The sequence below is a fragment of the Zea mays genome, chromosome 2 (genome assembly GCF_902167145.1).
Source record: "Zea mays cultivar B73 chromosome 2, Zm-B73-REFERENCE-NAM-5.0, whole genome shotgun sequence".
Lineage (NCBI taxonomy): Eukaryota > Viridiplantae > Streptophyta > Magnoliopsida > Poales > Poaceae > Zea > Zea mays.
Genome location: NC_050097.1, coordinates 233,431,339 through 233,445,942, shown reverse-complemented (window position 1 = coordinate 233,445,942; position 14,604 = coordinate 233,431,339). Strand labels below are relative to the sequence as shown.

The 14,604-nt window shown below is 45.9% G+C and overlaps 2 protein-coding genes across 8 annotated transcripts in view; both read right to left on the bottom strand.

Annotated features, from left to right (window-relative positions):
- Positions 1-12,864, bottom strand: part of LOC103648097 (uncharacterized) — a 63,121-nt gene extending 50,257 nt beyond the window's left edge. For 4 of the 7 annotated variants that reach the window (XM_035965548.1, XM_035965549.1, XM_035965550.1 and 1 more), the window contains exons 1-5: positions 12,422-12,818; positions 11,249-11,498; positions 11,044-11,153; positions 10,822-10,956; positions 2,035-2,266 (exon numbers count right to left, since the gene is read on the bottom strand). In XM_035965548.1, coding sequence (XP_035821441.1) covers positions 2,035-2,266; positions 10,822-10,956; positions 11,044-11,153; positions 11,249-11,498; positions 12,422-12,740 — 1,046 coding nt within the window. In that variant the 5' untranslated portion in view covers positions 12,741-12,818. Of the gene's footprint in view, positions 1-2,034; positions 2,267-10,821; positions 10,957-11,043; positions 11,154-11,248; positions 11,499-12,029; positions 12,171-12,421 lie in introns of all 7 variants that reach the window. The other 3 variants (XM_008672605.3, XM_008672606.4, XM_008672603.3) reach the window with 3 other exon arrangements.
- On the bottom strand, positions 8,102-10,956 carry LOC103648096 (uncharacterized). The gene is made up of 2 exons (XM_008672600.4): positions 8,676-10,956; positions 8,102-8,511 (listed from the first exon to the last, which is right to left on the bottom strand). Exons 1-2 carry the CDS (start codon positions 9,271-9,273, stop codon positions 8,468-8,470), a joined length of 642 nt encoding a protein of 213 aa, XP_008670822.1. The 5' UTR covers positions 9,274-10,956; the 3' UTR covers positions 8,102-8,467.
- Positions 12,865-14,604: the final 1,740 nt, after the last annotated feature.

Here is a 14,604-nt window from a genome sequence, read left to right as displayed (position 1 = left end):
GTCTGAAATCTAGATTGTTTGTGCTACATGTTAGTACTTAGTTATCCCTTAATTGGGGATGGGGACCCATTGGGGACCCGAAACCCGAAATGGGGATGGGTATGGGATGAGTTTTGTACCCATGATGGGTATGGGGATGGGTATGGGGATGGATCAAACATGATGGGGATGAGTATGAGATGCTATAACCCGGTAGGGAATTCCCCATTGACATCTCTACTCCAGGGCCCCTTGTGTCCTGGGGCACCTAACAATATAAGCCCCCAGAGCCCTCGTACCCTGGGGCACCTGGTGGTATAAGCCCCTGAGGGCCCCGTGCGTCCCAGGGCACCTAATGGTATAAGCCTTCAGGGCCTCGTGCGTCCTGGGGCACCTGAAGGTATAAACTCTCGGTGCCTCTCGCGTCTTGTGGAACATGTCAGTGTAAGACCCGAGCCCCTCGTGTCTCGGGACCCCTGCCAGTATAAGCCCTTAGGGCCCATCGCATCCCGTGGCACCTGGCATTATTAACCAACGAGGACCTTCGCATCCTGAGGCATCTGACGGTATAAGCCACTAGAGCCCCTCCATCCCGGCGCATCTAACGGTATAATCCCTCGGGGCCCCTCACACCTCGGGGCACCTGATGGTATATACCTCCGAGGCTAGAGGGCCCCCAGAGGAATCGAGGACTCTGAGTGACAGCCTAGGCCTGTCTCGGGGCTAAGGGATGTGATGGGCCCACTAGTGGCAATGCAGACCAAGATATGAGCCCCACACCTAAATGCCTTGAAGACTATCTCATAGTGATATCTTAATAGATAAGTCTCGAGTACAACAAATTAAATGCACGATGGGCGATATTACGGAACCGACACAGCATGCAGACACGCAACACAGACTGCAGGGCACTCGAGGCCGCTACACAGTGCAAGTTATGACCCTATAACCACACAAGCGCATCCATGTACTGAGAAATACAATAAACTACAAGAGACTGTATCGAGAGCCAATCACCTGAGGCCAGCAAGCCCGGGTCGCAAAAGCCGATGTCATAGGTTATACACCTACCTCGGTAGCCCGTTATGGCGATCAGTCGGTCACCTTGCAAAGGGATAACTAAGACAACGTTTGCATTAAATGTGAGCATGACATTACGGGCACACCTTTGCCTTGACAACGCGCACAGGGTGCAGGTGTACCTAAAGCCACTAAGCAAGCATTCTTTAGTATTTATCGTTGTATCCTTACAGGCGATCTTGACTGTCGGAGGATTGAGAGAATACTTATAGTGGCGCTAGGCAGTACAAAGGCCCTCACTAGTGACAAAGGGTACAAGGAACCGTACTAGAATCCATTAAAACGTCATCCTTACTCTAGGTATAACCACAGCTACACGCCTCCAAATGATTGCACTGATGCATGTTGTTGTAGGTCACAAGACAAAATAGGACAAGGTTGTTGGCCCAATGGCAGGTAGGGACGACAGGTAGTGTATACATGTAAAATTGCTGCCCCTTTGGCCTCTAAAAGGAGATGGTAGATGGTAGAGCAACATTCAATTTAGGTTTAGACATCTAACTCCTCACAAGAATCCACAACAAGATCCACCAAACCTAAGCCAAGAGAGTTAAAGACAATCCAATATCCAACAATAGTGAGAGTTAGTCTAGCTTGCCCATACGACTCCCCATCAAGAAGGTGTTGTGTCTCTATGGTTTTGGCTTGTAATCTTGCGTACCAAATACACTCAATAATCCATGATCAGCAAGAGGACGTAAGGTGTTACGCACAATATGGCCTGAAACTCTCAATGTCATGATCTCGTATGCATACTCTATAACGTTAGGACTCACTCTTCGCTCCCCTAGTAATCCTTCCTCAGGTACTTTTGGTACCTTGGTGTCTTTGCTATGACATAGGTTATTACTGAACAGTTTCATTGTAGTACTCGTTTGGAAATATGACTGCTTTAGCCCCATGAAATTTTATTCTATAAAGATCATTTGACAAAAAAACTATAATTCATGAAACAAAATGGGGGCAGCCATTAACCTTTTGTAAGGAACATCACCAATAGCTCTTGATAGTGCTAGCTCGCCATTAACACGATATACACCAGCCCACTCAAGAACATAACCACCAGCAGCCTCCACACGGTTTCTCTCGTCTTCTCTATTAGGATGATGGTCCTTTGTCAACTCCCTTGCATGATACAACGGTCCATCATAATTTGCCAAAGCAAATTCCTCGTGATTAATTGAGTTTCTCTTTCTCCTTCGTTTCCCTGATACAATGCAAGCTTTCATATTGTTATTCACCCGAAGCGCTAGAACATAGTCTAATAAGGAAAATAAAATATGCAAAGCAAAATGCATAACTTTTATTGAGCATCCTTCCCTAAAACTGAAACTAACGAAATATTAAGCAGCCTGCTATATCCAATTCATGCATAAACCAATATTGGTTCTGGGTGATTGGTGATTGCGACCAACTCCCTCCATTTGAAATTACAAGGAGCAATTTGTTTGCTTCATTAGGACCGTAGAGAATTAGGGGAACACCTTACACCTTTTTTCGGGGGGAGGCTTCCATATATATAGTCAAGTACATTGTTATTAAAATGTCGTTTAAGCGATAAAGCATGATTAGGAGCTGAAACGTCCGAACGTTCTAGTAAAGTGGCGTAGAACGTCCATTTTGGACGTTGAATCGTCGTTTAAGCGTCTGAAACGTGTTTTATGGCGTTTTAAGCGTTCTGAGGACGTTCTAGTCATTAGTGGGCCTTCCTAGGCCTTTAGGTTTACAGCCAGAGCACGCGTGGAGGCCTCCTCTTCCTCAGCCAGCGCCTGGAGCTCTCCCGGCCGCCCAGCCAGCGCGTGGAGCTACGGTCACCCCCTCAGCCGGCCCCCCAGGTACGTCCGCGGCCCCCTCCTCCCTCCTCCCCCCTCCCTCCGCCCACAAGCCACTGCGCCGCGCTGCCCGGCCACATGCCACAGGCCACTGCGCCGCAGACCGCCGGCCATAGGCCACTGCGCCGCCGCCCTCCACCGACCTGTGACCTCTCACCTCTGCGGCTCCCCCTCCTCCCTCCGCAAGACCAGCAGCCAGCCAGCGCCTAAGATTTGTTGATTTTGCTCACAGTGAATTTCAATGGCAACAAATAGCGAGGCATTGTCTGCCGATCAAAGTAATGACTCCTATGACCCACTCAAAGATCAGTCACGAAGGCCAAAGTCAAATGATCCCAGATGGAAATATGCATACTATGTTGAGGCGGGAAAGCGAGGGTTGATTCAATGTGCTAATTATTAAGAAGTCTACTATGTTACAAAAGAGAATTGAGGGGATTGGTAAGGAAAACGTTACTTAGATTGTGGATTGACATTGGGCGAACCAAATGGATACCCCATTATATGGAGCAGCACTATATTTGAACCCTAGAAAATTCTACAACATCAAAGCAGGTGATGATGAAGGCTATGTTGGAGAGCTAAGGGGTTGCTTTAATGATGCGCTTGTCAAAATGGTGGTAGATGAGGATCTTAGAGAGAAGATTGATGCCCAAGTTGTTCTTTATCCGCATGTTTGGTTTTTGTATGTGGAGAGCGAGGCCAACTTCGCCCCGTATGCACAGAGCCTGCATGCGCAGCGCAGCTACCCTAGCGCGTATGGCCGCAGTCTGGTCCGAGGCCACCTTTTGCATGAGCTAATGCACGTCGTGTCAACAATCCAGTCAACCAAACAAGAGAAAAGGTGAAATATATTGCATCCATGGCACAGGCCGAACAAATGCAGGAAACCAATCACACGCTATGAGAACCAAAGAGAGGCATTTGCAAATCCAATGGCTATAAAAAATGCACAAACAAGGAATCCACGTAAGTATTCTAAAATTGATAGCCTTCCCTCCATTTTCAGCATGTAGCATATAATCTTCTTGTTCTTGCCATTTTAGTTGATTGGTGGCTTGCATATGGTGGTCGTACTATTGAATTATATAAGTTTGCAAGACAGATTGTTAGTCTTTGTGCTTCATCATCCGGTTGTGAGCGGAATTGGAGTACATTTAAATTTGTAAGTGAGCTAGTCAAATTATTCAATTTCTATTCGCCACTACTTTTTTATCCTCAGTTCTTCATAGGTTACTTTTATTTCCACTTGTAGATGCATACCAAAAAGAGGAATAGGTTAGAGCACAAAAGGTTGAATAACTTGGTATATGTTTCATACAACAGAAAGATGACTGATAGGTTTCAAAAAATACGTGAGGAAGGGAAAAACTTTGATCCTTTGATTTTAGAAGACTTTGATTTTAGAAGACTTTGATTGGGATAATGAATGGGTTGATCCATTAGCTAATTATTCTCATGTTAGCAATGCTCTTGGAGATGATTTCAATTTATCATGGGACCAAGTTGATGAAGCTATTGGTGCATCTGCACATCTCAGAGGTCGTAATTTTCCTAGGGGAGCTGGTGGTGGGTGTGTGAGAAGGAATGAAGACCTTGAAGAAGAGGAAACTAATTTAGCAAATGAAGATGACGAGGATGAGGAATATATTCTTGATGATCTTGATGTGGAAGATGAAATTGAAGGAAGCAATAGTGGAAAAGATGGTGATAATCAAGGCATGGATGCTCATGGTCTTAATATTGATGAGTTCAATGATGGTTACTGAGCATGCATAAAAGTTGTAACTTGTGTGGTTGAACTTGTGTTGTTGAACTTGATCTGTTTCTTTTTATGCTATTTGGTTTGTGAACTCAACTTATGTATGAATTTATTCTATATTTGAACTTCTATGTCAAGTCTGAAAAGACGTTTCAACGTTCGTTTAAACGTTTAAATGTTAAAAAGTTGGTTCATAGCGTTTTAACGTTTTACCGCTTTAATAACCATGGTCAAGTATGACTTGGAGTACAAGTAACATGATATACATCTGTTACTACACATATTTCTAATAAGCACAGGACCTTGATTGACAATCTCAATAGAGCATGTCATTTATATGATACCGGATCATAATCGCAAATATTTTTCCAATACAAATATAATAACATAAACTTAGTATTGAAAAAACCGTGTATTAACAAAGAAATATTGTTGGCCAAAGCGTCAAAGGCTTGTCCTAGTGAAAGAAAATGTTCCTTGCAATTTCAAACTGAGGGAGTACAAATCATTATCCATCGACCAAGGTGAAATTATCGCACCATAAAGCATCTAAGACAAGAACAACTAGGTATCCAATAACGGCAGATAAACAGTGTCAACTCAAGGACTGTTTCACCATATATCGGTGTGTAAGTCTAGCTGATAACATAAAAAGGATGTGACCTTTAGGCCCTATGATAGAATATGATGCGGTGTTGGAGAGAATCTTGCACAGGAATAAGGTCATACTGACAAAAAATGCAGACAGCATCACAATGACCAGAAATAGCCTACACAGATGACTTGGATATGAACAATTGCCAGAATTAAGTAAATAATAATGTGATTTATCTTTGATGGGTTATGATGGTTGGCTTTACAACAAAGCTTTTATGCACTTTTTTCCCATGTTGCTAGAATAACTGCATCATGAACAGGGATGTCAAATCCTAAACATGGGCAATCTTTTTCCAACAGGCGGACCTGAATTTTCATTAGCTAAGAAATGAAATTACAGAATACTTTTTTTACCAATCTCATATATACTTAGCACCTAGCCACCTACTAACCATGGGAAGCTAACAGGACCACAACACAAAGGGCTCTCAGCTGACTAAACAGAGGAAATCTGGACCCAAACATGACAATCACATCTTATGTGATTATGATGTAAACTGATACCACAAAAACATGAATCTACGCCTCTAAGTCTAAGCAGGGGCGGATCCACGTCCGGGGCTGCCCAGGCTGCAGCCCCGGTCGCGGCCAGTAGTTCTAGCGAATAGGTCCACGAAGTCCAGGAAAAATAGGTCACACTCAGGCGGCTCAGCTCCATCACAGCATCACCCGCTCCCCGCTCCTAGCCCCTCCCAGCCGCATCGACAGTCTAGCCACCGCTCGGACCCCTGCACACGGCGACACCTCGACGGCTAGACACTCGACATGGCCCTCCATCGTCGGCAGCGGCACCCAGCGACCGGCGGGGCGACACTCCATCGCGGGCATGCCATCGCAGCCTCGCTGGCGCAGCACGGCTCTCCGCCTCTCCGTCGCGCGCCCCGGGCACACGGCAGCACGCCAGCACCAGCACGCGTTCGTCCTCTGGTCCGTCAGCAGCTTGCCCTCGGCCCCTCACCAGACGCCAGCTCCTGCTTGCTGCTCCAACCGGTGACTGAACCTGTTTTGCTTTTGCAGTTTTGCTGGACGGTTGAGCGCTGGATGCACGACGCGGTTGGGCGTCTGGACGCTGCTGCCTGCTGCTGAACCTAACGCCAGTCAGAATCCCTGAACCAGTGAAGGTGATTAGGTGAAAAGAACCGTGTGCTACTGCCTGCTCCTGTTTTCTTTGCTTTGAACTGTCGACCCTGTGCTAGTCTGCTAGGTATTGGTAGTTTGATTTGATAAAATTATCTTGCTTCTTGTATCATATTAAAAATTAATTAGATCTTTTTTGTTTGGTTTAATTTTTTTATAGCCTTAGCTTAGTAGCCTCCCTCTTAGATCAATCCTAGATCCGCCACTGCCTCTAAGGATATCAAACCACAGAAAAAGAATGCCTGATATTCACAATGCAAGCAAGGGTCAATACCCTGTTAACCTATACTCCCTCCGGTGTACCAAAAACTGACGTTTTGGACAGCTTCTCGCATACCAAGGAACTAATAAATACCACTCTTTTCCATTCCTAGCGAAATCCCTTTAATAGTCGGAGTGGTCCTCTTCACTCCTTCCCAGGCAGGAGACCCAGGTTCGATTCTTGACTCACGCAAGACCAAAAAATTTTTTCCATTTTGCATGCGTGGAGGCCAAGGACGCCTGTTGAATTTACTTCTTGCTGCGTCAATCGAGAGTGACTGCTCGCTCCGCGTGAAACGCCAATTTATCGTGCACTTTGGACTAAAGCTAGAACGTCGATTATTGATGCACCGGAGGGAGTATATTGTTAAAACTTAAAAGGAATATGACATCAAGAGATGAAGAGGACGAGAGGAAAGGAATGGAATGGCATCCACGAAAACAGAACAAGAACCATCTGGAGCTGCAATAGTGCCACGGTCACGAAGATGAAACCCCTGATTAAAAACAACATGAGAGTCATCAGTGTTAGTACAAGTATCAGCAACAGGATCATCATCAGGACTGGCCGTGGGAGTAGAGCGAGGACGACAAATGTAAGTCTGAGTGACAGGTGGTTTGGAAGAGTAAGACTGAGATGGTGTGGAAGTGGAAGGTGGTGTGATGGGAATAAGGACATCTAGGGTAGAAACAGTAGGTGGTGATACTGATGAAGTTTCAAAGATGGGAGGAAAGCTCATGAAGGAGGTAGACTCTGTGGAATAAAAAGAAGAATGAGTGGAAGAGTTGTAAAAGAAGGGACGATTTTCATTGAAGCTCACATCTCGAGAAATGCGCATGCGACGAGAAGATGAATCATAACACCGATAGCCTTTATGTTCAGGGTTGTATCCAAGAAAAACACACTCAACAGATTGAGCAGTCAATTTAGTACGTTCACGAGGTGATAATAGTACATAACACGTACATCCAAAAACTCGAAGGTGGTCATATCGTGGAGGAGTTCCGAAAAGAACTTCACCCGGTGTTTTGCCAGAGTTTGGATAACGGTTGTCTATTGATGAGGTAAACCGCAGTAGAAACTGCTTCACCCCAAAAATGTGAAGGGACAAAAGAAGATATCAACAAAGTGCAAGCAGTTTCTATAATGTGACGATGTTTGCGTTCAGCCACACCGTTCTGTGCATGAGCACCAGGGCAAGAAAGCTGAGCAAGAGTACCCTCTGAAGTCAAAAACTGGCAGAAATTATCAGATAAATATTCACCACCAGAATCAGAACGAAAGGTTTTAATGTGAGTGGAAAATTGAGTGTGAATCATACGAGCAAAGATTTTATAAATAGAAATCAGCTCAGAGCGGCGTTTCATGAAATAAATCCAGGTGTAGCGAGAATGATCATCAATAAAAATGACATAGTATTTATATCCACCTTTTGACACAAAAGGTGCAGGACCCCAAATATCAGAGTGAACCAAATCAAAGGGTTCAACAGAATGAGAATGACTAGTAAAATATGGAAGTTGTATTTGTTTTCCAAGATGACAACCCTTACAATGAAAATCAGACTGAACCGAAGTATGACCTAAGCAACCTGACTTTATTAGAGTAGACAATCTAGATCCACACAAATGACCTAGACGATGATGCCACTGGGCAAAAGACGCAACAGAAGCAACGGTAGCTGAAAGCACATGCGCTGGAGATGTAGCCAAGGAAGGAAGCCGCAAAGAGTCCAAGATGTAGAGGCGAGGAGCAGCTCTACGGCAACGGCCAGTCCCAATCACTTCCCCTGTGCGAAGGTCCTGTACAAAACAAGATGAGTCATCAAATCCGACAAAGCAATTATGATCCGTAATTTGGCCTACTGAAAGAAGGTCCATAGATAGCTCAGGAACAAAGAAAATATTAGGTACTGTAAAGTGTGGATCTGAAAGAGAACCCTTATGAGTAATGTGGCATACAGTACCATCAGTTGTCTGCACTGAAGCACCATCTGTTACAGGTGTAGTAGAAGCCAACTTTGACTGATCAGATGTGACATGAAAGGAAGCTCCTGAATCAAGTACCCAGGCCGACTCTGAAGTACAGGCGGACGAAGTGGCAGCAACAGCAACTGAGCCTCTATTAGATGGTCCTGGACCACGACCACGAGCAGCACGTCGTGCACGGAAATCAGTCAACTTATCAGGGAACTTGACAAAGCAAAGCTCAGATCGATGATTGGTCTTGCCACAATGATCACAAGGCTTAAAAATATTCTTAGGTTTCTGGGCAGCAGCCAACACACTGTGAGGATTACCACCAGTAGAGAACAGAGAATTAAGACGAGTCTCTTCAGCAAGTAAATCAGACAACGCCTTAGCCATTGTGAGAGTGTCAGAACCCTGAAGTAAATGAGCACGAAGAGAATCAAACTCGGCCCGAACGCCCATAACAAATCTGTAAGTGAAGAACTTCTCAATAAACTTATGAGCCGGACACGGATCAGCGGTACAAGCAGGCACCATTGATGTCAAAGCACTCATCAGGCGATCAAAGGTTGAGTAGTACTCATCAATACTCATATCATTTTGCTCAATAACATGTCTGCTGCATGAGAGTGTGTAATAGAGCACCACTGTCCTGAACAAAACGCTCCTTCAAATGAGACCAGATGGCTTTAACAGTTTTGAATTTAGACAAACTCATAATCATAGACGGTTTGACGTTGTTCACCATAGCAGCCATCACTTTACCATCATTAAGCTGCCACGTTTTGATATCAGCAACATTGCGACGATCATCAGCAAGAACAGGTGCCGCATCAGTCAAATGGAAGAGTAATCCATGTCCCGGGAGTGCAGTCTCAACACAGAAAGCCCACTCCGGATAATTTTGACCATCAAGAGTGATATTGACAACAATAGCTTTTGTCGCCATATTGAATTGAATCAAAAACCAGGGAGAACAGGAGACCTGAGACCAAACAAACCAGAGCAACCCGACTTGGACGAGTTGACGGGGGTCCTGGGCGCGGAAGCCGAGTTGAACAGCGGCTGGCGGGAGCAGTGACGTCGCAGATCCGCGGCCCTGTCCGCAACAGCGACGGCCGGTGCAGATTTCCAACAGAGCAGCGGATCCGCGGAACTTGTCCCTAGCAGCGGACTGCGCAGGCCGAGATCCGGTCCCTGGCAGAGGACGGCGAGATGCGCCAATTTCCGGCAGAGCAGATCCGCAGAACTTGCGCAGGCCGAGATCCGGTGGCCGCAGATCGACGGCGCTCTGCCCCTGGCAGAGGACGGCGAGGACGGCGAGATCCCTGGCCACAGATCGATGGCGCTCTGCCACTGGAAGGCCGCGGCGGACGGCGCCGGCTGAGGACGCGCGGCCCCTGGCGGCGGACGGTGAAGGAGAGAGCGGCGACCGAGTTCCTCTGGCAGCGAACGGCGCAGGTCTGGCGACGGACTACGCGGCGGAGATCCCGCCCTGGCGGCGGACGGCGCAGGCCTAGATCCGGCAGAGGGCTGCGGGATGGGGGATGGGGAAGACCGCACGACGGCGGCAGAGGAGGGAAGAGGTGGCCGCGACGGCAGGCCGGAGAGCTGGACGAGATGGCAGCACAGCGACGGCGCCAAAAATTTGGATCCGGATCGAGTTTAGACATAAACCCTAACCCTAACCTCCTCTGATACCATGTGACTAACCTGGATTAGGTGAGGTGAGAGCCCCCTCAGGTACTGTAGCATATATATAGGCATATGGGCCTTATGGGCCTTAACACCATCTAGTAGAGGTGACTCAATATTCAACTAGGCAAAAGGGCCTCTAACTGTCCTGAGCTCGACTCCCCATGGGAGCGAATTCCAAGTCGTGGTTAAAAAAATCCCCTTGTTTGTCCCAAGCCAAAGCACAGTCTAAGGCTCAGTCCCAGTCGCGGTCGTTTCTCACATGGGCTATGGTGCCGTTGTGTATGGGTGGGGCAGGATTTCAGGGGTTTTCTCGACCTCTATGAGAAGGTCTTCTTCTTAATATAATGTTTGGGGGCTGTCTTACCCCCCGCAGGTCGAGGGTTTTTCAATATTCAACTAGGCTGGTACATCTGAAATCTAAAAAACTGAAGAATGAAACGTAACTATTTCGATGGTGCAGATTATATCCTTCGGAGCACAGAAAAGCTTTTGAATCTCCAACATTGGCAGATATAATTTGTCCATCAGCTATCAAGACCACGGTCGCTGTTGAACCAGATTCAAAATTGTTCTGTAATGCTTCCTGCATTGAACACAAAGAAGAATCATTTTTTGACGTATGAATATAATGTTACAAAATTTAATTATACAGGTGAAACATGAAACCCTCCTTGGAGAATGTTAAATCAATATCATGAACTGCCCTCATTAGTGATTCCTTCAGAATTTCCGTATGAAATGACCGGTCTAGAATGGCTGGTGATGCCCAACATGACCTGCATTTTTTATCAGTGAGAAAGTTGTAACACATGAACAATTAAGCAACATATGAACGAAAAATGGCGTATAAAAACTGAACAGGAAGACATACCTCTCTGCATGGTCGGATTGGCCATGCTTGTACAGATTAAATACATTGTTAAAAATAGTAACTTCCCTATATGTCAGTTTCCCAGTAGATTTTCTGAACCGCAGAGAGTGTATGCCATCGAGAAGAAAATAAACATGGAGCAAGAAGTAATCCAGAAAAAGCTTAGAAGCCATCTCACTAGCCTCAGCTCCATTATGACCGTCAAATATTGCCACCACTCCCACATCAACCTCCTTAATTCTCATGTTCTCTGTATTATGTTAGTCAGTTAGCTAAGATAAATTGTAGACAAACTACAAACAAATAGAGTGCATGGAGTAAAGAATTCAATCAGAGCAACCTAAAATGCTTTTGAGAATTGAGAAATAACATTATATTGAACTATTAATTGAGCACGCAACAGCCATATGTAGCATGGCCGGGGCCCAAGGTATGAATCACCTAGCTGCCCTTGCGCCAACTAGAGGCCGTTATCTCTAGGTCAAGGTGATGTGTTTTTTTGTTTCTAAAGACGAGTGTGTGTTCAATGTAAAGCTTGTGAGTATGTTGGGCATGTACGGGTTCTAAACACCTTTTTTCCTTAATATATGTGTAAGTCTCTTGTGTGTGCGAGAGAGAAAAAACAGCAGCAGCCATATGTCATCCCAAGTGGAACTCATCAGTCATTACCATTGCACAACCAGAAGTATGTAATCTCTGCGGTAGACTGGTATGCATAAGATGTTTTAACAACTAATTCAGATTGACGAAATAAAATATATGGTGCATTTCACTACAATACCTCCAGCAAATTCACAGTGTTACGATTGACACCCAGCTTATGGTGTGTATCTTTGAACAGTAAACCTCCAGAATGTTCCTGGTGTTACTATCTGGAATCAGCGTCCAGTTTGGACTTCGGTGCTTTCCATCTTATCAACCCCTTCAAATAAGATGTCAAGCAACATAAGGCAAATACAGGCACACTGGACTATAGCCTAAACTATAACTCCAGAAGACCATTTCGGCCTATATCGCTAGCTTGGTGCTAACTGTGTAGTGCGGCAATAGACTAGTAGGCTAAAACAACGATCCAGAAACCCCAATTCAGTTCACAAAATCCATCCAACTCACTGGCTGATTTGAGCACTAGAGACTGAAGCATCCAGATCACGTTGTAAAGTTGGGAGGTACCTACGAAGGGGATGCGGATGCCGAGGGCACAGACGGCACGGTCCTCCTGGGACCGGCGGCGGCCGCGATCCGCCGCCACGTGGCACCCCATAGGGATGCTCTTTCCCCCGCCACCCCCCTGGCCGTCGTGCGGGGGGAGGGTCCAGCGCGGGCAGTGCGCGGACTGGAACACCGCGGGGGCGCCCCCCTCCCGGTACACCGCGAGGCACGTCGCCGACTCGGCCGCGCACCGCGGGAGCCGCCTGGGGAGCGCGTGAAGGACGAGAAGGAGGAGCGGTAGGGTGGGGAAGCCGCGGCGGCCGCAGTCCGGCAAGGGCATCGGCGAGTCGCCGGCGGAGGAGGACAAATGGTGGGCCCGAGCCCAGAACAGTGTCTTGCTTCGTTTGGTTTTCTTTGTTTTTTGGGAGCATATCTGGTGCACATGCCATCTTGGTGCACATGTGCACATATTAAATCTTAGCCCACCATCTTTGATCTAACGTCAACTGACAATTTTGCAAAGAGACCCTCCCGCAGCCCTCCATACGTTGGAAACCCCCTCGCTCTTTTCCATCTCACGGACTCGATTGGAATCTGAACGTTTCATCTTCTCCCTCAGCCTCATCGCCGCCAGCCGAGCTCCTCCTGCCGCAGCCGTGGAACTCGTTCCCTGGCGCAGCGTCATGGCCACGCCTCCGGCCGTCGGACCTGGCGGAGGCTTGATGGCCCTACTGACTGCCATGGACACACACTACGGAGGCCCCACTGACGCACGCGAAGCAGGCTGTGCTGGCCACAGTGGTACACAACTTCTCTCAACGAATCCAAGTCCTGTGCAACACGATGGTCCTGTTCCCAGCCATGAAGATGACATCCAATCCCACATCCAAATTACTACTCTTGGTCATGTCCATGTTACATCAGACAAGAAGGCCAACATCCATGCAGAAGGAGTGCACATGTACACATCTGCTGATGGGTTTAGCACTCCAAAAAAAAATCCAATCCTTCCTCCATCAGTAAGCTATTTTGATTTTGTTTAATTGGTTGGCTTGTTGAATTAATTCATAAATTAATTCTTGTTCTCACCGCAGGATGCCTCTTTTGTACCTCCTTGTGAGGATGCACTGAAGCCCGTCGTTGGAATGATATTTGATTCTCTACATGCCGTTGAAGATTTCTACAAGACATATGCACATGCAATTGGTTTTTCTGTCCGTGTAGGAGCTCAAAGCAAGGTGCTCGATGTGATTCAAAATAAGAGGTTCCTGTGCTCGAGACAAGGTTTAGCCAAAAAACATCTTAGAGGTATTTTTGCTCCATCTGAAAATTCGAAGAAGCCAAAGAAGTGCTCAGAGACAAGATGTGGATGTAATGCTCACATATATGTGAAGTTGGGTACGGATAGTAGGTACTATATTGCTTCAATGGTTGAGGAACATAATCATGGTCTAGTCTCACCTAATAAAATTCCTTTTCTTCGATCAAACCGTTCAATCAATCAAAGGGTGAAGAATACCTTGTTCACATGCCACAAAGCAAGTATAGGCACCTCCCAAGCATATAGACTTCTTCAAGTAAGTGATGGATTTGATAATATTGGATGCATGAAGCGGGATCTTCAAAACTATTATCGAGGACTTAGGGACAAAATAAAGAATGCAGATGCTGAATTATTTGTTGCTCAGTTGGAGAGAAAGAAAGAGGCAAATATTGCTTTTTTCTATGACTTTGTTGTTGACGAGCAGGGGAAGTTGGTCTACATATTTTGGGCTGATGCTACAAGTAGAAAAAACTATAGTCATTTTGGTGATTTAGTGTCTGTTGATGCAACCTATAGCACAAACCAATATAATATGAAATTTGTACCTTTTACTGGAGTCAACCATCATATGCAAAGTGTCTTTTTTGGAGCTGCATTCATAGTAAATGAGAAGATTGAGTCATATGAGTGGTTGTTTCGGACTTTTCTTTCGGCAATGGGAGAAAAGGCCCCAAGACTTATTATAACAGATGAAGACGCTAGCATGAGATCAGCAATCAGATCCATTTTTCCAGATACCATTCATAGGTTTTGCATGTGGCATATTATGGAGAAGATGTCTGAGAAGGTTGGCTTTCCAACAAATACAAACAAACAGTTTTGGTATGATTTGAATAAGTGTGTTTGGATATACCTCTTGCAGGAGTACTCAGAACCACTT